Source organism: Coenobita brevimanus, chromosome 57 (genome assembly GCF_032717465.1).
Source record: "Coenobita brevimanus isolate Jiangsu-jjx chromosome 57, ASM3271746v2, whole genome shotgun sequence".
Classification (NCBI taxonomy): domain Eukaryota; kingdom Metazoa; phylum Arthropoda; class Malacostraca; order Decapoda; family Coenobitidae; genus Coenobita; species Coenobita brevimanus.
In genome coordinates this window covers 39,561,731-39,587,726 of record NC_137010.1, presented here as the reverse complement: position 1 = coordinate 39,587,726, position 25,996 = coordinate 39,561,731, and the positions used below count along the sequence as shown (strand labels likewise).

General features: G+C 41.2%; 1 protein-coding gene across 1 annotated transcript in view; it reads left to right on the top strand.

Annotated features, from left to right (window-relative positions):
* LOC145401966 (calcitonin gene-related peptide type 1 receptor-like) overlaps positions 1-25,996 on the top strand; it is a 127,778-nt gene that overhangs the window by 71,072 nt on the left and 30,710 nt on the right. The window contains exon 6 of the mRNA XM_080274071.1: positions 14,024-14,244. Coding sequence (XP_080130197.1) covers positions 14,024-14,244 — 221 coding nt within the window. The remainder of the gene's footprint in view (positions 1-14,023; positions 14,245-25,996) is intronic.

The window sequence follows — 25,996 nt, the reverse complement described above, 5'->3', positions numbered from 1 at the left end:
AAGGCAGAGTATAAGAGAGAAGTGGAGGAACGATTGGGCAAATATGAACTGGAGCAGATGGGAGACGTGGAAGGTGTGTGTAAGATATTTACAGAAGAAAAATGTGCAGCATGTGATGTGGTGTGTGGAAGGAAGAGAAGACGGAGGGGGGTGCAAGGAACAGCGTGGTGGACAGAAGAGGTGAAACAGGCTGTGGCACAAAAGAAGAAAGCATACAATGAATGGATGAGAAATAGGGGCGTGGAAGAAGTTGAGAGGCGGAAGAGAGAGTTATATGTGGAAAGGAAGAGAGAGGTGAAAAGATTAGTAAGAGAGAGTAAGAAGAGAGTGGATGAGGAATTTGGAAGGAATTTGAGTGTAAAGTGGAGGGACTGTAAGAAAATGTTCTGGAGAGAAGTGAAAAGAGTAAGACAGGGTGGAAGTGAAGTTAGCAGGGGAGTGAAAGATAAAAATGGTAGATTACTAGTGGAGAAGGGAGAAAAAGTGAGCAGATGGAGAGAACACTTTTAAGGAATTGTTGAACGTAGAGGATGGAAGTAATGCGAGTATAAGTGGCTGGGGAATGGCTGGGAGAAGGAGGGAGGTGAGAAGACAGGAAGAAATTAGTAGGATAGAAGTTGTGGAAGCAATGAAGAAAGTTAAATCGGGGAAAGCCCCAGGAATTGATGGAGTGTGTGGTGAAATGCTGAAGCATGGGGGAGAGATAGTAGTAGAATGGATGTGGAAGATGTGCAGATTGGCCTGGGAGGAAGGTAGAGTCCCGGAGGATTGGAAGTCAGGTATAATTATTCCCTTGTACAAAGGAAAAGGGGAAAAAGAAGTGTGTGGTAATCATAGGGGCATTTGTCTTCTTAGTATAATACGAAAAGTATATGGTTGGATACTTATAGACAGAGTAAGAGAAAGAACAGAGAAATTAGTTGGAGAAGAACAGGGAGGCTTTAGGAGGGGTAGAGGTTGTGTAGATCAGATATTCATTCTTAGATCTTTAGTGGAAAAGTTTCTAGAGAAGGGAAAGAAGTTGTATGCGACTTTCATGGATTTGGAGAAAGCATATGACAGGGTGGATAGACAAGGATTGTGGAAAGTGTTGAGAATATATGGAGTAGATGGGAAGTTGTTGAATGCTGTGAAGAGTATGTACGATGGTGCGAAGGCTGCAGTGCGTGTGGATGGTGAACTAAGTGAATTTTTCTCTTTGAAAGTTGGTTTGAAACAGGGATATGTCATGTCTCCATGGTTGTTCAATCTGTACATGGATGGGGTAATAAAAGAGGTACAAGGTAGGGTAGTGGATGTTGGAGTGGCCCTGGTGAGAGAGGATAGTGTTTGGAAACTCCCTGTACTGTTGTTTGCAGATGATACTGTGTTGTTGAGTGAAGACGAAGGGGAGCTGCAAGGCTTGGTGGATGAGTTTGAGAGAGTGTGTAAGAAACGGAATCTAAAGGTGAATGCAGGGAAGAGTAAAGTGATGGTCTTTGAGAGAGGTGAAGTCAGTGAATGTACAGCGAGGTTGGATGGTGAGGAATTGGAAAATGTGAGTACGTTTAAGTATTTGAGAAGTGTGATGAGTAAGGATGGAGGTTTGGAGGGTGAAGTGCTTGAAAGGGTACAGCAGGGAAGAAAGGTTGCTGGTTCTTTGAAAGCAGTGATAAGAAACAGGGAAGTGAGCATGGAAGTAAAAAAGTTACTACATGACAGTATTGTGATACCAACTCTAACGTACGGAAGTGAAGCTTGGACATTGTTGGAAGGACACAAGTCAAGAGTGAGAGCAGTGGAAATGAGTTATTTAAGAGGAGCCTGTGGAGTCACGTAGAGAGACAGGCTGACGAATGAGGATATAAAGGAGCGTTGTGGTGTGGATGTGTATGTGATAGGAAGCGTTGTGAGGAACACACTGAGGTGGTTTGGCCATGTGGAGAGGATGGAGGGTGAAAGACTGACGAAGAGAGTGTATGTGAGTGAGGTGGAGGGTGGAAGAGGGAGGGGGAGACCGAGGATGAGATGGAGGGATGGGGTGGAGAGGTATATGAGAGAGGGGGGTGTGAGTTGGGAGCAGGGGAGTGAAATGGCGGGGGACAGGGCGACTTGGAGGCGATTTGTTTGTGGCCACCCCAAACGGGATTGAGGCGTCTGGCAATAGATAGATAGATAGATAGGAGTCCAGAAGTACATCCCACAGCACAAAGAAGGAGATAAGAAAATACAGAAATGGTTCAATACAGAACGTAAAAAATCAAAAGAAAGAAGAGATTTGTTGTGGAATAGATACAGAAGACACAATAGTGAAAGGGCGTATAATAATTACAAACAGGCAAGAAACGACTATACAAGAATAAGGAGGGAAGCCCAAAAACAATTTGAGGAGGATATAATAAACAAAAGTAGTGATCAACCAAAGCTGTTTTACAGCTATATCAGAAGCAAAACCAAAGTAAAAGATATAATACAATCAATTACGGACGAGGGAATCACTTATACACAAGAGAAAGATATTTGTGAAGCACTAAATAAGAATTTCCAATTAGTTTTTACAGAAGAAAAAAATTTTGAGAGGGACTATGTGGAACACGCATGTCCACACATACTACCAGATATACAAATAGCAGAAAAAGTAATACAGGAGGAGTTAAGTAGATTAGACAGAGGAAAAGCAAGTGGTCCTGATGAAATTTCATGTTGGGTATTACGAGAATGTGCAAAGGAGTTAAGTAAACCATTATTATTAATTTTCAAGAAATCCTTGAGTCAAGGTAAACTACCTGATATTTGGAAAAAAGCAAATATTGTCCCCTTATTCAAGAAAGGAAATAGACAAAATCCACTCAACTACCGACCAGTATCACTGACCAGTGTTGTAAGCAAGGTATTAGAAAAACTTATAAGAAAAGCTTGGGTAAATCATCTAGAAGAACACAGTATGATAACAGAAAGACAGTTTGGTTTCAGAAAAGGAAAATCATGTGTTACTAATCTGTTGAGCTACTATGACAGAGTAACAAACACAATACAGGAAAGGGAAGGATGGGTGGACAGTATCTATTTAGATTTCAAGAAAGCTTTTGACACAGTACCACACCAAAGACTTTTATGGAAACTGTACCATCAAGGAGGAATTCGAGGCAAACTGTTTTGTTGGATGCAAGACTTTCTCATAAAAAGAGAAATGAGGACAGTACGAAAAGGAAACTACTCATCATGGAAAGAAGTGACTAGTGGAGTACCACAGGGTTCAGTGCTGGCACCAATCATGTTTTCAGTGTATATAAATGATATATACAGTAACACTGGAAATGAGAGCTATCTGAATATGTTTGCAGATGATGCAAAAATACAAAGGAGAATTACTAACAGACTCTTGTAAAAAGCTACAAGAAGAGTTAAATAAACTTCATGAATGGAGTAGTACATGGCAAATGGAATTCAATGTGAACAAGTGTCATGTATTCAAGTTTGGTAAAAGTGGAAAAAGACCTGATTGGGATTATAAGTTAGGAAATAAAACCCTATACACATCAGAAAGAGAGAAAGACCTAGGTGTGATTATGAATAACAGACTATCTCCGGCTGACCACATCAGCCAGAAGGTACGGAACATGTAAACACTGCTTGCAAATATGAGAATAGCATTCACATACATAAATGAAGACATGCTAAGAAGGATAATATCATCATTCATTAGACCAACCCTGGAATATGCATCAGTAGTCTGGAGTCCTTATCTAAAAAAGCACATAGACAAGATTGAAAAAGTTCAAAGGGCCGCTACAAGATGGATACCAAGCTTCAGGGACCTAAGCTACGAAGAAAGACTAAATAAACTGAATCTACCAACACTACAGGAGAGAAGGAAAAGAGGTGACATGATAAAGCTATATAAATGCATATCAGGAAAGGAGAAAATAGACATAAATGATTACTTAACATATGGAGAAGCATCAGCAAGAGGACACTGCAAAAAATTGCATAAGAAGAGAGATGATAAAGACGTAAGGAAATTCAGTTTCACAAACAGAGCAATTGATCAATGGAATGCACTACCGAATGAAATAGTGTGTGCCAAAACAATTCACAAATTTAAGGATATGTACGATAAATATGGTTTAAGACACGGGACAGTACAAGCTTGACTCATTCCTGTAAAGATACAATTAGGTAAGAACAATTAGGTAAGAACACACACACACATACGAGTCGAATTTTGACCTTGCTCTGTGCCCCTGACCTTGGAACGACTGCTTTCTACACTGAATCACTTCGCTCCTGCATTACTTTCAACCATTTCCTCAAGTTTGAAATGAACTGGATTAAAACTGTTTAAGTTGATTTTGCTAAAAGTCAAAATTTGCCCTAGCCCTGTGACCTAAATCTTAGACCTATTGTTCTAAAACATACACACACAGACACACACACACACAAAGTTTTCCTCACACGTTGCCCATCACTACTTCTACCGAGTTTTGTTAAAATTGTACTAAAACTATTTTGCCCATACACATATACACACGCTCTCGCATGCCGATCAGAACATGACAGCAGCTTTCGCCTAGCGAGCGCAGTTGTACAAAAAATGTAGGCCACGGCAATGATGGGAGAGACTTGGACAATGAAGTGGTGTATTGTCTTGGTTCCGGCGACCCTGGTTGACTACCAAATACCATACACACAAAGACACAAGTACTCTCTCTCTCTCTCTCTCTCTCTCTCTCTCTCTCTCTCTCTCTCTCTCATATCTATCTCTGTCTGTCTATCTACCTATCTATCTATCTATCTATCTATAGTGTATATATATATATATATATATATATATATATATATATATATATATATATATATATATATATATATATATATATATATATATATCCTCCCTCTCTCCCCCTCCACTCCACTCACATACACTCTCCTTGTCAGTCTCTCACCCTCCATCCTCTCCACATGGCCAAACCACCTCAGTCTGTTTCTCCTATCGCTTCCTGTCACATCCAGATCCACACCACAATGCTCCTTCACATCCTCATTTGTCAGTCTGTCTCTCCATGTGACTCCACAGGCTCCGCTCAGGTAATTCATTTCCACTGCTCTCACTCTTGACTTGTGTCCCTCCAGCAGCGTCCAAGATTCACTTCCCTACGTTAGAGTTGGTATCACAATACTGTCATGTAATATCTCTTTCACTTTCACGCTCAATTCCCTGTTTCTTATCACTGCCTTCAAGGAACCAGCAACCTTTCTTCCTTGCTGTACCCTTTCAAGCACTTCACCCTCCAAACTTCCATCCTTACTCATTACACTATCCAAGAACTTAAACGTACTCACATTTTCCATTTCCTCATCACCCAGCCTCACTGTATATTCACTGACTTCACCTCTCTCGAAGACAATAACTTTACTCTTCCCTACATTCACTTTAGATTCCGTTTCTTACACACTCTCCCAAACTCATCCACCAAGCCTTGCAGCTCCCCATCGTCTTCATTTAACAACACATTATCATATGCAAACAACAGTACAGGGAGTTTCCATACACTGCCGTCTCTCATTAGGGTCACTCCAACATCCACTCCCCTACCTTGTATCTCTTTTATAACCCCATCCATATACAGATTGAACAACAATGGAGACGGACACATCCCTGTTTCAACCCAAACTTCATAAAGAAAAACTCACTCAGTACACTATCCGCACGCATTGCAGCCTTAGCACCCTCATACATACTCTTCACAGCATTCAACAACTTCCCATCTACTCCATATATACTTAATACTTTCCACAATCCTTGTCTATCCACCCTGTCATATGCTTTCTCCAAATCCATGAACGCCGCATACAACTTCTTTCCCTTCTCTAGAAACTTTTCCACTAAAGATCTACAGTAAGAATGAATATCTGATCTACACAACCTTTTCTCTTCCAAAAGTCTCTCTGCCCTTCTCCAGCTAATTCCTCTGTTATTTCCCTAACTCTGTCAATAAGTATCCTACTGTATACTTTTCCAATTACACTAAGAAGACAAATGCCCATATGATTACCACACACTTCTTTTTCCCCTTTCCCTTTGTACAAAGGAATAATTATACCTGACTTCCAATCATCCGGGACTCTTACCTTCCTCCCAGGTTAATCTGCACATCTTCCACATCCATTCTACTACTATCTCACCCCCTTGCTTCAGCATTTCACCACACACTCCATCAATTCCTGGGGCTTTCCCCATTTTGACTTTCTTCATTGTTTCCTCAACTTCCATCCTACTGATTTCTTCATGTCTTCTTACCTCCCTCCTTCTCCCAGCCATTCCCCAGCCACTTATACTTGCATTACTTTCATTCTCTATGTTCAACAATTCATTAACCTGCCAATTCCCGTTGGCGTGTATATACATCCAAACATTTTGTCACTGTGATTCCCATTGACGTATATAAATGCACGCAATTGCAAGGTCCATCAATAGCACATTTTTCAAATTTCGTGCCTGATTTTTGGTACGTATACACGGGATACCTTCCTCTACCAGATGCCAGGCAGGGACACTGCCTTACCCCATATGACCTCCCCCCCCAGTGCCATTGTCTTGGCGATTCACCTGTTACCAGTGACCTGGCCAGTAAAGACATGTCAAGCCATGGTACGAACTTCAAGGCTAGAATGTTTCCCCAACTGATGACAGTGTGGAGGACAAAGTTATGTATCATTAGAGGAAGAAACAGCCAGAAATGATGATCAGGTAATCTTGCCAAAAAAGGTGAGGTATGTTGAGGTGTTTGGTGAGTGAAACAATGCTTATATCCCCTATATTACTGGGTGAAAACCAATATAGTCTTGTACTGCATATAAATTCGCACCAAATAAATAAATAAATACTGTTTATTAGTGGTGTGGAATAGTTACCCCTCCCACAGAACTCGTTTTCTCTGGAGCCTGCCTCATAGAAAACACAGTAAAGTAAAGGGTACTCTTACCTGTATCCGGTATTATAAACATCAGGTGATCAATTTCTCTATGAATTTTCGATGTTTCTCACCAAAAGCGGAGGTTTGAGCCAAAATAATTTTTTTCCAAAATCTGTTGGGAGTGGGGGGGGGGTGTCAGAGGTGGAAAATCGGTCAGGACAGGACAGGTTAAAGTGTTCTCTCCATCCACTCACTTTTTCTCCCTTCTCAACCAGTAATCTACCATTTTTATCTTTCACTCCCCTACTAACTTCATTGGCTTCCTGTCTAACCCTCTTTACCTCTTTCCAGAACATTTTCTTACAGTCCCTCCATTTTACACTCAAAATCCTTCCAAATTCCTCATTCACTCTCTTCTTACTCTCTCTTACTAATATTTACCTCTCTCTTCCTTTCTACATATAACTTTCTCTTCCATCTCTCAACTTCTTCCACTCCCCTATTTCTTATTCATTCATTATATGTTTTCTTCTTTTGTGCCACAGCCTGTCTCACCTTTTCATTCCCACCATGTTGTTCCTTGCACCCCCTTTCGCCTTCTCTTCACCCCACACACCACCTCACATGCTGCACATATTTCTTCTGAGTATATCTTGCACACACCTTCCACATCCCCCATCTGCTCCAGTTTATATTTACCCAATCGTTCCTCCACTTTTCGTATATTCTGCCTTTTTCTCATCCTCTTGTAACTTGCATATACTCCTTCCACCCATTCTTCCTCTCTTCTATTTCCCCATTTTACTTGGACCTTGATCCCAACCACCACCAAGTGGTGGTCAGAAAGTCCACTCTCCCAACCTCTGTATGCTCTTGCATCCATTACACCTCTTCACATCCTTTCACCCACATACACATGATTAATCATTGCCTTCCTTTCATTCAGTTCACCATCCACCCTTCTCATCACTTGCCATGTATACCTGTGGATCATTTTGTGCCTGAAGAGGGTATTGGCTATCACCAACCCCCTCCCGGCACAAATGTCCACCAAAGCAGTCATTCTCATCAATCTCAGGAAGCACACCCCACTCACCAACTACTCCATCCACCTTCACATTCCCTACTTTACCATTCATATCAGCAGTCAAAAGCACTCTCTCATTCATTTCAGACTTTTCCATGCTCACTTCCACATTTGTCCAGAACTCTTCATTCACTCTGCTTGCTGTATGTAATATATATATATATATATATATATATATATATATATATATATATATATATATTGCCAGACGCCTCAATCCCGTATGGGGTGGCCACACACAAATTGCCTCCACGTCGTCCTGTCCCCCGCCATTTCACTGCCCTGCTCCCAACTCACACCCCCCTCTCTCATATACCCCTCCACCCCATCCCTCCATCTCATCCTCGGCCTCCCCCTCCCTCTTCCTCCCTCCACCTCACTCACATACACTCTCTTCGTCAGTCTTTCACCCTCCATCCTCTCCACATGACCAAACCACCTTAGTGTGTTCCTCATAACACTTCCTATCACATCCACATCCACACTACAACGCTTCTTTATGTCTATATATATAAATATATATATATATATATATATATATATATATATATATATATATATATATATATATATATATATATATAAAGTGTATACAATATACATGTATATTTAATGTACATAATATTTATATGGAGTGAGGCATAAGCACAATGGAGCAAACCACATAATCCTTACCCCGCTGAGTTTCGAACCCCTGCGGGTCTTCCACCACAGCGCACCTTGAACTACACTTGACTGAAGAGAGCTTATTTCACCCACTCAAACAGCGCGGACTGAGCCGGGCTGGAACTCAGGTCACTTGGAAAGGGATCCAATGCTTTATCAACTGTGCCATCAGGTGTGTGTGTGTGTGTGTGTGTGTGTGTGTGTGTGTGTGTGTGTGTGTGTGTGTGTGTGTGTGTTAAAAAAACAACAACAACTTTTGCGGTTTTCATCCAAATCTAACCAAAGGTTGTGGAAGGGTTGAAAGTCAGCCAGTGTAGCAACTTTTTTTTTTTTTTTTTAAGTTTGTCGAAAGTCAAGATCTCTGGCATAGGTTAAACGCTATCAAAATCACCTTAAAATGCTTTTATCCATTTTCCATCCACCTTTGCTGGAGGGCTGAGGCTACGGCAAAAAATTAAGTGATTCAGTGATGTGAACACTTAGTCAAAAATCAAGGTCACAGGGTAAGATCAAAGTTCGGCCTGTGTGTGTGTGTGTGTGTGTGTGTGTGTGTGTGTGTGTGTGTGTGTGTGTGTGTGTATTAACAAAGTACCGTAACTCATATAGTTTTGATCTGATTTTAGGAAAACTTCATAGGAAGGTTGAGGGTTCGCCATGGAGTAGTGTTTTCGAGAAAGAAGAGGTCAAAGGTGATGGTCGCAGGCAAAATGAGCTTTAACTTATGGACTGGTTGAGGATAAGGCAAGAATAACAGATATTGATTTTGAGACCAATCAGATGCTATGGTCACAGGACAAAATCAGCTCACACTGTTTTGACTTTAATCAAACTTGGTGGCAGGGTTAAGGGTCAGGCAGTACCGAAGGGATCCAATGCTGAGAGCAATCAGTAAGAGATCAAAGTCACAGGACAAGGTCAAAGTTCGACCCGTGAGTCTGTGTGTGAATACAACAGCTAAAACAGTTTTTATCTGATTTCGATCAAACTTGTTGGATAAGCTGAGGATCACCCAAGAGGTTGACCTTTTTTTTTTTTCTTTTTTTAAGACAAATCAAAGGTCAGAGTCACATGTTAAGGTCTATTTGAACAATTTTTATCCTAAGCCAACTAAACTTTGTAGAAGGTTTCAGGTTAAAACAAAATGGTTGTTCTCTGAGTGCTCCTTCATGTTGATCTGTCTGTATAACTATCTGCCAAACTGTCTGTCTCTCTCAGGAACGAACCCAGAGAGTTGGTAATAAGCTTACTGGGCAAGAGACTTTCTGAGTGCACGTCGAGCACCTAATTTTTGACGGTCATTTGTATAACACTTGCAGCTGTTTGATGTAATTAGTCTGCATGCCACATTACTTAGCGTAGTCAGCAACGAAACAGGAAGGTCACACATGTCCTTTCATCATTACATGCCTCAAAAATTATTCAAGGCTCTTATTCCAGTGCCTCGCTCATTTACTGGCATTTCTACATTCATTTAACCTTCTTCTTCACCTCTTTCTCCTTTCCTCCTTCATATTCTTGCGTCTTTCTTTGCCACCATAACTCTTTGAATCTGGTGGCGTATTGTACTGAATTATTCCTACTACCTACAGACACTGTTACTGATTTTAGTGAACACCTTTCTTAGCGAAGGGATAAATAAAAACTGTATATAGCCTCCTTTCTTTAATATCTTCCCTAGTGTGAATAAATACGCCTGGAGGTATCAAGATTAAGATATTTAATAAGTCATCGAAATTAAGGGGTTCATTATTCATTTTATTTTAATCTTAGTTTTGTTCTCCGTCCCATTCTTCTTCTCTCCCTTCAAACTATCTTTATCACCTGCTTTGTATTTTATTACCCGAGACGGGTATTGTTTTCATTTGATTTGTATGTCTGTCTGTCTGTCTGTCTGTTAAATGGTCTATGACTTTATGATCACTGATTAAATATGGTGCCAAACTGGGCCAAGGCCCAGGCTGTAGGCCCAAAAAATGTAAAAAAAAATATATATATATATTTTTTTCTCCTTAAATCCTTTTGAATTCGTCATATCGACATGAAACCAAAACCTAAAGCTGCATCTTTCACATCTGCATCCTATAGCAAGCCTTATTACATCGGGGGGGGGGTCACCCCCCTGTTAGTGGTAGGGGGAGTCAATGTCAGGTAGGTTGGGCCTAAAATTTCAGATGGGCATTGAGTCGTCAATTTTCACCCGATTTACTCCAAATTTTATGCGACATCTTTGACTAGATATCCTGTTGTGTGTATATGTCAGCACTAAAATGGCTGTCGGGGACGGATTTGCTGTGCCGGCACGGCTTCTTGTTCCGTATTTATTTTCCCCACTCATTTTTTTTTTTTTCGTTTGACTTTGCCCTCTTTCATGCCTCTTTCTTTCCACACATGGTTTCCCATGCTCTTTATATTTTACTAACCCTTTCTTTCCCTGCCTATTTTTCGCCTTCCTTCTCGGTGCTAATTTTCATATTGCTCGTCAAATGTTTTACTTTTTATTTTTGTTCATCTTGTTCATCTTCACATCATTCTGTCTAGGTCCATATTATCACCATTCGTTGATCCCTTTCACGTCTTTCATGTTACCACACCTATTTCATATCCTTGTATTTTTCCTCTTCTTCGTTTCCTTCCTTTTTCTATGCCTGTTTCAGCGCCTTCTTTATTTGTTCTCTTCCATCTCAACTTTCTTCTCCCACTTTTGGCTTTCTTTATTTGCGTTTGTTTCCTCTTTTCTCTTCACATTTTTTTCTCACGTTTGCTTTGCTTTTTTTCACTTTCCTCTTTCCATAGACATATTATTTACCTCCTAATTTCACCAGATCTTTCAGTCTCCTGCCTCCTTTTCTTTCTATTTTCTTTCCCCTTTACAGCCTTCGTTTCTTCCTCCTATTTTCCATCCTTTCTAATCTCGTCTGCCCTATTTCTTACTCTCCATTCCTTCCTTCAACACTTTACCGCCTTCCCTCCCTCCTTTCCTCACGCCCTTCCTCCCTCCATCACTCCCTTCCGTTAACACTTTCCTTCTTTCCCCCCACTCTGCCAATCCGTCCCTCCTTCCTTCCTCTCTTCCTCCCTTTTAATCCCAGTACAGCTTCTTTCTACCTTCCAATTTGTTAAACATCGGTGGTTTCCAAATTGCCTGAAACTGTTGTCAGAGGCAAATTTGTGAAACACTTAGAGTAATCTCAAGAGATTCGCAACATGGTCTTCGGAATAAACGCTCCTGCCTCACGAACCTGTTGGACTTTTTCATAGCTATACGGAACATGTAAGACGAGACTAACCCTGTTGATGTTGTCTATCTCGATTTTCAAAAGGCTTTGGGCAAAGTTCCACACAAAAGACGCCTTTAGAAGCTAAAGGCGCGTGGTTTCTGTAGCAGTGTGCTAGGGTGGATAGAAGATTGGCTCACTGGATGAAAGCAAAGAGTTGTAATAAATGGAAAGAATCAGACTGGATCAACGTTACAAGTGGAGTGCAGCAGGGTTCAGTGTTAGATTCCCCCTCCCCCTTTTTTTCAATATATGTAAATGATATTGATGAAGGATTATTTTGTAAGATTTCAAAATTTGCGGACGATACAAAAATGGGTAACAGAGCAGATACAGCATTGCAGAGACAGGCATTCAGAAAGAAGTTGATCATTTGTTTAATTAGAACCAAACATGGCAAATGAATTTGAATATTTATAAATGTACAGTGCTAAACATTGGCAGTAAAAACATAAGGGCCAGTTGTAATATGAATAATGTCCAACTTGGTAGGATAAACCATGAAAAAGACTCAGGGGTAATAATAACAAATTATTTGAACCAAACAAACAATGTACAGAAGCTTTTAAAAAAGACAATAAATTTACCTGATTCGTTGACAGGACATTTGAATAAAAACAACAAAAAATTTGTCCTCATTTTGTATAACTCCTTAGCACTCCCGCAGTTGGAGTATTGCGTTCATTTCTGGTCACTGTAGTATAAAACATAAGCAATGCTACGCTGTTGCAACTCTCCATCTGATCACGCACATACCTTCCCACATCCCTGCACACCTAACCAAGTGCATAACGGTCCTCATCTCCTCCCAATCTTTTCTTTTAAAGATGAGCTTAAGGAGAGCGCTTTGAGGACACATGACCTGGGCCCTTCAGATTCCATGTGTTGCATTAAAATCCCTGGAAAATTATTTTTTATTTTACTTTATCATTATTAAGAGAAGAAAACTACTTACGACACAGCATTCTACCTATCAAAAGGCACCAGTTCACCATAAGACACATAACTGTGAAATTTTAGGACCCTATAGTGAGTAGCCTACTTTCTGAGTTCTGGCCTGGAAATGAAATCTCATTTCCCTGCCAGCCGCCCTGCCAGTGATAATAACACCCTCCTCTGACTTTGTCAGGTGGAGTGTAATAAGATATGGAGAAACTTGAGAGTACAGCGAAGGGTGACAAAGATGATACCTATACTGAGAAATAAACCATTTGAGGAGCATTTAGAAGCCCTGAATCTCTTTACCCTAATTAAACGCAGGTTATTAGGAGGTTTAATTCAAGTATTCAAAATATTTAAAGGACACGATAATATGGCCACCCATCAGTATTTCACAGTTGATCGCTCAAACTGTACTAGAGGTAATGGATATAAAACGACGTCAGGTACATGAAGCTAAACATTTCATCTTTAACAGAGTTGTGTATATATGGAGCAAACTGCCCTCCAGTGTACCAAGTTGTGATACAGTACCAACTTTTATAAATCGCAGGGATAAGTATCTGTCACCGAGCCCCCAGTTACGTATGTTCACTGCTGAATCACAAGGTTCTGTGGTGTATGCTTTTTTTTTCTTTTTCAGAATCTTAAAGATACAACTGCAGAACAACATCGATAAATACTATTGACAGTGTTATGCTCCCTTTCAGACAGAAGTTTAAAGTTTCCATTCCCTTACTACAGGTCTGTTGCTATTTGCTTATTCATAGTCGCCTTCAATCTTCTTTCCTTTCTCCGAGTTCTTCCCTACATTCGTTCCTTCCTATCCTCTCCACTTGTCTCCTCTCACCTCTTCTTACAGTTCCTCCTCCCCTTGCTTTCAGCCTCTCTCTCTTCCTTCCACTCACATCGTTGCCCTCAGCTCTTCTCTCCCTCAGATTTTTCCCTCTCTCCCTCTTCACTTGTTCCCTCCGTTTCTGCAGCCCCGTCCCACTCTCTGATCTCTCGTTTCGTTTTATTTTTTCTTCTTCTTCTTCTTCTTCTCTCTCTCTCTCTCTCTCTCTCTCTCTCTCTCTCTCTCTCTCTGTTTCGCACAATCCCTTTTTCCTCTTCTTCCAACTCTGTCCCTCCTCATTAACGTGCCGTGGTCCCTCGCACAGGCTGGATGTCAGGCTCTGCACATCCTGCTTCAGTACTTCCTGGTGTCGAGTTACCTGTGGATGTTCGCTGAGGGTCTGTACCTGCACACACTGCTGGTGGTGGCCTTCGTCAGTGAGGAGGCGCTGCTCAGGTGGCTCTACGTCCTGGGCTGGGGCATGCCTGGGGGCATAGTGGCCGTGTATGGCCTGGCTAGGGGCGCATCAACTCAGGACACCTTACAGTAAGCACGGTTTTATTTTACGGTCATCTGTTCGCTTTAACGAGGCGTAAATTTACTATCTATATTAAAGAGGTATTAGGAATGGAACCGAGTAACAAGCCTCGCGGAAATCCCCTGTCATCTGGGACCCGGGACTGTTCAAGTAGAGCGGAAAAGTTTGGCGACACTCACAAACCTAAACTAACTCCACCTAACCTAACCAAATCTAACCTAAACAAGACAATGCTAAACTAAACTAACTTAACCAAGTCAAACCAAACCGAAGCTAACTACTCTAGCTTAATCTAATCTGACATAAGTTAGGCCAACATAACTTAACCTAGCCTGACCTAACCCAACCCAACGGAACTTAATTTTACCCAACCTAATCGAAGCTAACCAAATCACGCTTAGCCTCATATAAACGAAACTCACCTGACCCGGCCTAATCTAACTTGATTTAATTTAACTTAAAGTATTGGAACCTAATATAATGTAATTCAGCCTGACTTACCCTCCCCTAACCTAACGTAACATAACCTACAGTAACCTAACCTCACCTCACCCGTGGCCCCGTACATCCCATGGACTTGGTGATGCGTGTACCATACCGGAACGAACATCACCTGAGTGTCAGGCGGAACCAGCGTCGGACGGATCCTACATCTCAGGTACATCTTGTATGCAACATCGGGTCATATTCTCGTCGGATATCGAAGTTCCATAACATCTTTTCTTTGACAGTTTATTTCTGCATGTGCTAATTTAATAATTGCTTTTATCAAATTTATGCAACCTACGGCGATGATACAAAGGAATAAACATAATACAAGATTTCAGTAAGGTGTTAAATGCAAAATAAATCGCTATGGAAGAGGTGTTATTAAGCTTCTTCACCTTATGAGAACCCTGGAGACAGCGCGACATGGGATCCTCACACTCATGAATGCTGAACTGTAACAAGCGATTAACACAAGAATGCGATGCTAGTTATGAAGAACTACCATGGAAAGGATGTGCCGCTGTAGTATTGCCATATTCAGCCGTTGAACTACGTGACATAGGCTGGAAAAGAAGGAAAGTCTCTCCTAAGTTATGTTGAATGAATTTTAGTTGCCTGTACATACTCGTAATTCTAGTATGGAAGAGATGAGTTAAGTTCGTATTAGCTTGTCTCCATAACTTACTTTAGTCCAGTCTAGTCTGAAACATACAGGTGTTCTTAGCTCGCACCCTCTCCCCTGGTGGTAGGTGGTGGCCACCAGCATCCGCTCAAGTGCTGCCTATGTTTTCTTCCATCTTTATCATTCTATCTCTGTGTCTGCCTTCCCCTCTTCTTTTCCTCCATGTCACTTTTTATTAATTTTCTTTCCACTTGTGGCGGCTCTAAGCTAAGTGACAAGTCAAATGGTTTCCTGTGACTCAGAAAACCATTTACAATTCTGGGTGGAAGCCATACAACCAAATAACAGGGTGATGTGAGGTCAAGTACAGTGCCCCTGTTAACTGGGTGATGCGACGAAAATGCGGTGTCCAACCGCAAGGGAACATTATTTTTCTGTACGGGACGGCCATTTGAGACGGTTTCTTGCCTGCGGTTGGTGAGTCTGCTCGGTCAAACAGACCGAGGGTGATCAACAACAGCAGCCTCTCCCCTGCCAGTCTGTACCACATATCTATACTTCTTTGTTTGGGAAGCTAAACTCTTTTCCATGAAAAAGACATCTCTTCTTCAGTTTAAATTCATTTCTTCTTCTTTGTCCTTAATCTTTTACCAAAAGATCTTCTCTGTCCGCTTTCTCCAGTTCCCATACTTCTTTGAAAGTATGATCAAATTTCTCTCTCTCTCTCTCTCTCTCTCTCGATACATAGATAGGTAGGTAGGTAGGTAGGTAGATAGATAGATAGATAGATAGATAGACAGGCAGGTAGACTGATTGATAGATAGATAGATAGATAGGCAGGTAGACTGATTGATAGATGAATAGATAGCTAGCTAGCTAGCTAGCTAGCTAGATAGATAGATCGATATATATATATATATATATATATATATATATATATATATATATATATATATATATATATATATATATATCCCTGTGGCGGGGGGAACACAATCTGGCTGCACTATTGGGTGGTGCTATTACTCTGCGGCCAGGTTGTATTAGGCAGAATTCTGCCATTCCCCGAGTGTCGTAAAAGGCGACTAAAAGGGTCGGGGTGAGGGAACTAGGGACCCCCTCTGTATTTTTAGTTCCTACAATGAGACAGGGAATAAAAAGGGATGGGGGATTGAGTTATCCCCGTACCCTGAAGGTTGAGTCTATGAATTTGCGTGGATGTTGTACGACTGGGGTTAAAGGGGAGGAGATTGGGAGAAGGTTTGTGAGAAGAAAGATGGGTGTGTTGGCGCTGAGTGAAACAAAGATGAAAGGGAACCGTGATTCTAAGTTTGGAAGTGTGACTGGAAGCATGTTAGGTGTCGATAGAGGAAGAGAGAGGGGAGTGGCCTTGCTAGTGAGCCGAAGTGCAGCAGTGTGTGACTGAATGGATGGAGGTGTCATTGAGACTGATGTGAGTGAAAGCGAAATTTGGACTTGAGTTGCGGGTATGTGTGAGTGAATATGGGCCTGGTGGTGAAAGGGATGAAGAAGAGAGGGAGTCTTTCTGGAATGATGTTGATGAGTGTCTGCAGAGTTTTGGAGCAAATGTGAATGTGGTAATGATGGGAGATCTGAATGCTAGAGTGGGAAATGTAGCAGCTGAAGGTGTCGTTGGCATGCATGGTGTGCTTGGAAGAAATGATAATTGGAAAGAATGATAGGGATATGCGTTGAGCAAGAGATGGTGGTTGGAAATACCTTGTTTGAGAAGAAAGATATTTATAAGTATACATGGGTGAGACAGGAGGGTGGAAGGGTTGTTGATAGACCATTGATGGACTATGTGGTTGTGTCCGGGAATGTAAGAGGAAGATTGTTGCACGTGAGAATCCTGAGAGGGGAGAGGGGAGGTATGTATGACCATTGCCTGGTGGAGGGAAAGTTGAGAGTAGGAGTGAGGTGGGTGAGAGATGGGAGAGTTGGGTGTGGCGGAGATATTTTAAGAGAAAGTGAATTGGACAAAACAGAAAGAATGACAGAGTATCAGGAGAAGGTTAAAAACGAGAGGAAAGCAGTGAAAGATCAGGAAAATGGCGGTGTGAAGGAGGAATGGCAGTTGTTTAAAAGTGCCATGGTAGGGTATGCAAGAGAGGTATGGGTGTGAGACGAGTGGGTGGTGGTGTGAGAAAGGGAAGTGAATAGTGGTACGAGGAAGTAAGTATGGCTGTAGCTGAGAAGAGACGTGCATATGAAGTGTGGCTGCAGAGGAAGGATAAGGTGTCATATGAAAGGTATGAGAAACAGAGGAACAGGGCAAGAAGGGCTGTGTGTGATGCTAAAGTGGGAGCAGATGAGAGGTGGGGTTGGCGATTAACTGAAAATTTTCAACAGAATAAGAAAATATTTTGGAAGGATGTGAAGAGGGTGCGAAAGGGAGAGTCTGGGAAGGAGGGGCGAGTAAAAGCAGAGGATGGAAGGATGTTAATTGAGATGGATGCAGTGAGGAAGAGATGTTCAGAGTATTTTGAGAGATTGTTAAATGTAGAGGAGGAAAGGGAGGCTGAGACTGTCGCAGAGGAAAGGGAGCAAGGAATAAATATGTTGGGAGAGTTGAATGATTCTTTGATCATGATGGAGGAAGTGTAGGAGGCAGCAAAGGAGATGAAAGCAGGGAAAGCTGCAGGTATGGATGGGTGTGCTTTGGAATGTTTGAAAGGTGGTGGGGCGACTATTGTTGAGTGGCTAGTAAGAATGCTGAATATGTGTTTTGTGAGTGGTATGGTGCCAATTGAGTGGACAAGTTAGTGTGTGGTTCCATTATATATAGGTAAGGGTGATAAGTATGAATGTGCTAGTTGTAAGTATGATGTATGGTAGAGTGTTGATTAAGAGAGTTAGAAAGGGTAAAGAGGGAGTGATTGGTAATGAACAGTGTGACTTCAGAGGAGGGAGGTGGATCAGGTGTTTGCTGAGACAGGTGTGTGAAAAGTATTTGGCAAAAGGTAGGGATGTGTTTTGGGCGTATATGGATTTAGAGGAAGAGTATGATAGAATTGATAGAGAGGCTTTGTGGAGTGTTTTGAGGTTGTATGGACTAGGTGGCAGGTTGTTAAAAGGAGTGAAAATTTCTTGTGAAAATAGCAGAACGTGTGCAAGAGTGGGAAATACTGTGAGTGATTGATTTCCTGTGAGAGTGGAGCTGGGACAGAGATGTGTGATGTCGCCTTGGTTGTTTAATATTTCTATGGATGGGGTTGTAAGAGAGGTGAATGCGAGAGTGTTTCGTAGAGGTTTGAGTCTAGTGAATGTTGATGGTAGAGGGTGGAATTTGAGTCAGCTGCTTTTTGCAGATGTTACTGCACTGGTGGCTGATTCGAGGAAGAGATTGAGGCAGCTGGTAGAGGTGTTTGGAAGGGTGTGTGAAAGGAAGAAATTGAGAATGAATAAAAATAAGAGTAAGGTGATGAATTGTGCGAGGTTGGTTGATGATAGGAGGATGAATGTAGCTTTGAATGGCAGGTTGCTTGAGGAGGTGGAGTGTTTTAAGTATATAGGGTCAAGTGTTGCTGTGAAAGGAAGAATAGTTGTAGAGGTGAAGTTTAGAATGAATGATGTAGGAAAGGTGCTGGGAAGAATGAAAAAAGTGTTTAGATGTCGTTCGCTTAAAATGGTCGTAAAGTGAAGGCTGTATGAGGGAGTATGTGGTACGGACTGTGTTATATGGGACAGAAACATGGAATATAGGAGTAGATGAGAGGAAGATATTAAACGTAATGGAGATGAGGTGCCTGAGGGGTATGTGTGGAGTGACGCATATGGATCGAGTGAGAAATGATGAAGTGCGAAGGAGAACTGGCGTTATGGGTGAGATGGCTGATTGAGTTAAGCAGAGAGTATTGGGGTGGTTTGGGCATATGGAGAGATTGGATGAAGATTGATGATTGGTGAAAAAGATAGCTGGATCTGATGTGGGAGGTGTAAGGTTTAGTGGAAGACCACAAATAGAATGGAGAGACAGTGTGAAGAGAACATTAGATGCGAGAGGGATGTCTGTGGAGCAAAGAGGAGTGGCTGCGCTTGATAGGGATGAATGGAGAGAAATTGTGAATGAATAAATGGTGACGCGGCCCCGACGAAGTTCTTCCGCATCTGGTCTGATCAGCTCTGCTGTCGGGCCCTGCTGCGGATGTCGCTGGATTGCATTGTGCAGTTGACCCTCGTACGATGTGGTGCGGTGAGGAGCAGTTCTCTTTTCCCCTTGGAGGCTAAGATACAAGAATATATATATATATATATATATATATATATATATATATATATATATATATATATATATATATATATATATATGTGTGTGTGTGTGTGTGTGTGTGGGTGGGTGTGTGTGGGTGTATGTGTGTGTAGGTGGGTGTATGTGTGTGTGTGTGTGTGGGTGTATGTGTGTGTATGTGTGTGGGTGTGTGTGTGTGTGTGTGTGTGTGTGGGTGTATGCGTGTGTGTGTAGATGAGTAATTTGGTAAGTGTGTCGTCCTCTCTCAGCTACCCCCTTTTGGGGGAAAAGCCTAGGTATATATATATATATATATATATATATATATATATATATTTATTTATTTATTTATATATATATAAATATATATATATATATATATATTGTTACATAGCCTATGATTTCATCATCCTTTGTGTAATTCTAACGTACAGTGTGCTGCCTGTTTGATCACGAGCGTGTTCTGCCTCAGTCCCCCCCTTCTACCGTTATAGTAGAGTAAGTCGTTCTCTCTGTTATTCAGAGCGGGATTTTCAGCTCTTTGTCCCCATGGCTTCATTTGCGCGTCCTTCTTACAAGTTGTATCAAGCTCTCCTGGCCCCTATATAATGAGCTCAGTCTCTGCATCATTGCCACTTAGATCTGCTCCTCATTTTGTTCACATCTCTGTCCTCCCCTGTACAGATATTATTATTGTGAGTGCTCAAGAAATCTCCAAACATCTAGCAGCTGTGTGTAATTTGAGTATGAGTGTTGTTGCATTTTTTCTTGTACTGTGTAGCATAAAGTTAATTCATAGGCCTAGTGAGGTTTTTGATTAATGTTGGGTTTTACGTCAGTCTTTTTTGATAATAGTTTGTATCTGTAATAATTTATCTGGCATTCACTGAGTATTATCTGGTATCTCATTTTACCAGGGCTGACTTAGATAAATTTACTCTTGCTAATTTCGTGTTAATAGAGGCTATTGCAGTTAACCATATATTTAACCTGTTTATTTGCCATTACATTATCCTTATGAGTCCTGAATGTTTTGTTGTTAGTTTGAGCATTAAACTTTAACTTGTAATTTTACCTAACTCTTTTGTTTTGAACCTGGAACTTTACGGGACAGTAGTGACACTTAGTATTCTCACTTAAAGTGTACGTTATCTTTCTCTGTTCCGTAACATAAATTTGGCGACCTCATATCAGGATATTCAGGATATTATCATAAGGATATTGCTTGATATTTTGTGACTGTTACTTATTAATTATGTCTACTATTACTACACTTGATGAAGCCAAAGATTTTTTGTCAAATGTGCAAACAGTGTGTGATATAGAAAACAGAACAAAGAATTAACTTAAGCTTGTTGCTCAACAATTGGGAATTGCTGTTCGCTCTCATCATTCTAAAGATCAAATTGTTGACATGATTAATGAAAGCTTGTTTAATGTAACTCCTCCAAATGAGCAAACGCAGATTGAATTAGCTAAGTTACAGCTAGCCCTGCAGGAGGCTAAGGCTAAGGAGGCGGAGGCTCGTGTTAATGAGGCAAATGCTCGTATTCAAGAGGCACAGGTACAGGCTCAGGCACAAATTGAACTTTCCAGGATTCAGGCAGACCATGAGTATCGCATGAAACAAGGTGGAACTGGATCATCTAGTTCTGATGATTTTGATGTGGCTAAAAATGTTAAACTTGTCCCTCCTTTTAATGAATCTGATTTAACAAAGTATTTTCAGTTGTTTGAGAGGGTAGCTACAGGTTTTAGTTGGCCCAAGGAGTATTGGCCAGTACTCCTTCAAACTGTTCTCACCGGTAAAGCTCAAGTAACTTATGCATCTTTGCCTCAGGATCAATCTGATAATTATGATGTAGTTAAGAGCTTGATTCTTAAGGCCTATGAGCTTGTTCCTGAAGCCTATAGAGTAAAATTTAGGACAACTTACAAGCAAGATAAGCAATCCCATGTTGAGTATGCAAAAATCAAAGAAGATCTGTTAGAGCAGTGGTTAAATTCTAAGAATGTGGATTCTGATTTTGGTAAATTTAAGCAGATGATTTTGCCGGAGGACTTCAAAAGGTGTATTAGTAAAGATGTAAGCCTATATCTTGATGAAAAAAGAATAGATAATTTGTCTGATGCTGCAGTTTTAGCTGATGAATATGTTCTCACTCACAAGAGATATTCTAGAGAAAAAGGGAAAGCTGAGAGTAAGTACGTTGCCTCTACTCAGAGTACAGGTAACAGGAAAGAGAATAAGGATGATGTTTCTCAGGAAGTAAATACCAGCTTCACCTCTAGATTTCAGAAAAGTAAATGTACTTATTGTAGTAAGCTTGGTCATACTACGGAGAAATGTTTCAGGAGACAGCGTGATGTGAACAAAAAGGAGTCTTTAAATATTCAGTCAATTGGTCTAGTGTCCACTCTTGAGAGTTCCCAGAATTCTTTAACTGAGTTAACTGAACCTGCTTTGAGGGGTAACTTAAATTCTCATGATGGAGCTCCTCTTTTGAGCAGTAACGTGGGTGACACTCTCAAGAGTTCATGTGCTAATTTCCTGTCTGATGGTTTTGTCAGTCCTCTGGACAGTAATGACAGGAAATCAGTTCAAATATATCGTGATACAGGTACTTGCCAATCCCTTATGCTGACCAGTGTTCTAGGCCCTAATGTTAATTCCTCTGATGAAACTGTAATCTTACAAGGTGTAGGGAATAATTATTTCTCTGTCCCTCTGTGCAGAGTGAATTTAGAGTCTGGTTTTGTTAATGGTTCCGTTATGGTTGGGTTGGTTGAGACACTCCCAATGTCAGGTGTAACTTTCTTACTTGGAAATGATATTGGTGGAAGTCAAGTGTGTCCAGCTCCTCAGTTGTCTGGTGAGCCAGTGGCTGCGACCCATGATTGTGATGTCCCTGATGTGTTCCCTGGATGTGCTGTCACTAGGGCTAAGTCTAAAGTTACTGGTGATTTAGAGGATAATGATGATGATGATGTTATCCTAACTGACACTTTTCTTGCTAATTTGGACCACTCACCAGATGAGGCAGTACCCCGTAGTGTTGATAATTTGTCTCGTCAAGAGTTGGTTGAGTTGCAGGTTGCTGACCCTGAGTTGAAAGGTCTAGCTAACTCTGCTTGCAGTGAGGAAGAGTCAGCTGGTGCTTCTACTTGTTATTATGTAAAGTCAGGAGTACTTATGAGGAAGTGGAGACCCCCAACAGCAGCAGCCGACTGTGAATGGGAGGTTGTACATCAAGTTGTCATCCCTCGTGTTTGTAGGCAGGATATCATTCGAGTGGCTCATGATTCCAGTTTAAACGGCAGGACACCTTGGAGTGAGGAAGACTGTGGCACGCATTTTGAAACACTTCTACTGGCCAGGTATCTTCAGGGATGTTTCCTGGTATTGTAAGTCTTGTCACACCTGTCAAGTTGTGGGGAAGTGTAATCAGACCGAAAAGGTTGCACCTCTAGTTCCCATTCTTCCTTTTGAGGCGCCTTTCACCCGTGTGTTGGTGGATATTGTAGGCCATCTTCCTAAGACTTCTTCAGGATTTTCTTATGTGTTGACCCTGATTGATATGGCTACTCGTTATCCTGAAGCCATTCCACTTAGAAATATCTCAGCAAAGAACGTGGTTAAGGAAATGCTAGGGTTCTTCACAAAGTTTGGTCTGCCCAAGGAGGTACAGTCAGACCGGGGAAGTAATTTCATGTCAAAGGTTTTCAAGCAGTCTCTGAAAGAGTTGGGCATCACCCAGATCACGTCTTCAGCTTACCATCCCCAGACCCAAGGAGCGTTGGAGAGATATCATCAAACACTCAAATCGATGCTCAAGAAATACTGTTTGGAACATCAGAAAGACTGGGATAAAGGTCTTCCATTCGTTGTGTTTGCCGCAAGAGAATCTCCAAATGAATCACTGGGCTTCTCACCTTTTGAACTACTGTTTGGCCATGAAGTAAGAGGACCCCTTAAGTTACTCAAGGAATGCTGGCTGTCGGAGGAAGATGACGTCAACCTGCTGGAGTATGTGATGAAGTTCAAAGAACGGCTGTCCACTGCTTTACAGCTGGCGAGAGAGAATTTAGGAGCTGCTCAGGAGAAGATGAAGGCTTGGTATGATAAGAAGTCCAGGTTACGCCACTTTCAGCCAGGAGATCAGGTTTTGATTCTGCTACCAGTTCATGGGCAACCTCTTCAAGCCAAGTTTAGTGGCCCTTATTTCGTGGAGAAGAAACTCAGTGATGTCAACTATGTCATCGCCACATCAGATCGTAGAAAGAACAAGCAACTATGTCACATCAACATGTTAAAGTTATATCACAGGCGGGACGAAAATAATCCAGTCTGCACTGTAGCTGTTCCACCCGAGTCTGCAAGTGAAGCTCTCCCATGCAGTATGAGCCTGAGTGATAGTTTGGGGAAGAATCCTGATATCATGAATGATCTCCAGACTAAGCTTTCTCATCTACCTCCCAAGGAAAGGCAGGAGTTTTCGGCATTACTGCAGGAGTACCCGCAAGTGTTCCGTGCTACTCCAGGAAGAACCACTGTGTTGATGCATGATGTCGATGTTGGAGACGCAAAGCCAATTAAATTGCCTCCTTACCGTGTGAACCCAGTGAAAGTTCCTCTCATCCAGAAGGAGCTTGGCTACCTGTTGGACCACAAGATGATTGAACCCTGTCAGAGCGAGTGGAGTTCTCCTGTCACTCTAGTCCCTAAGCCAGGTGGGTCACAGAGGCTTTGCATCGACTACAGACGTGTTAATCAGATAACTAAAACAGACACTTACCCTCTCCCTCGTGTGGAAGATTGCATAGACAAGATCGGAAAGGCTAGGTACATAAGTAAGTTTGATTTGTTAAAGGGATACTGGCAAGTACCTATGACTGAACGTGCTAGGGAGATCTCATGTTTTGTAACATTAGGAAAGACTTCTGCATGTTCTGTAATGCCATATACAGATTGTTTTAGAGTAATAAGAAATTTCCTTTGAAAATTTCTTTTTTCTTTGTGGGGAGGTGTTACATAGCCTATGATTTCATCATCCTTTGTGTAATTCTAACGTACAGTGTGCTGCCTGTTTGATCACGAGCGTGTTCTGCCTCAGTCCCCCCCTTGTACCGTTATAGTAGAGTAAGTCGTTCTCTCTGTTATTCAGAGTGGGATTTTCAGCTCTTTGTCCCCATGGCTTCATTTGCGCGTCCTTCTTACAAGTTGTATCAAGCTCTCCTGGCCCCTATATAATGAGCTCAGTCTCTGCATCATTGCCACTTAGATCTGCTCCTCATTTTGTTCACATCTCTGTCCTCCCGTGTACAGATATTATTATTGTGAGTGCTCAAGAAATCTCCAAACATCTAGCAGCTGTGTGTAATTTGAGTATGAGTGTTATTGCATTTTTTCTTGTACTGTGTAGCATAAAGTTAATTCTTAGGCCTAGTGAGGTTTTTGATTAATGTTGGGTTTTACGTCAGTCATTTTTGATAATAGTTTGTATCTGTAATAATTTATCTGGCATTCACTGAGTATTATCTGGTATCTCATTTTATCAGGGCTGACTTAGAAAAATTTACTCTTGCTAATTTCGTGTTAATAGAGGCTATTGCAGTTAACCATATATTTAACCTGTTTATTTGCCATTACATTATCCTGATGAGTCCTGAATGTTTTGTTGTTAGTTTGAGCATTAAACTTTAACTTGTAATTTTACCTAACTCTTTTGTTTTGAACCTGGAACTTTACGGGACAGTAGTGACTCTTAGTATTCTCACTTAAAGTGTACGTTATCTTTCTCTGTTCCGTAACAATATATATATATATATATATATATATATATATATATATATATATATATATATATATATATATATATATATATATATAGATAGATAGATATAGATATATATATATATATATGGCTGATAATCCTTTTTTCAGTACCGTACACACCTCTCTCGAGCTTGGTATCATCCTTCTTGCCATCATCTGTACATTTTTATTTAATTTTTCTTATGTGGTATCCATACCAGCATTCCAGATTCTAATCTCGGGATGGGGAGGCAGTCAATGTTGGAAAAAGTGAAGCACGACTGAAAAGAAGGCTAGAGGATAATAAGGATGGCTGGTCTTATGGAACCTTATTGTGACCACCTCAAGACAACTGTGTGCAGCTTTGGGAGGCATGTCGAGGTGAAGGATTAACAAACAGTTTCCACCAACTCTTTCGGAACAAGATGTTATCCACTGTATTTGTATCTGTGTTTGTTTCAGTCCATATCAGGTTTAATGCAGATCTGGACCTTCTTCTTGGAGGAAGAAGGATAACCGTAAATAACCCTTCCCCATGCTGACTAAGTACGAAAGGGGGACGGGTATCTAAATGAGGTGATG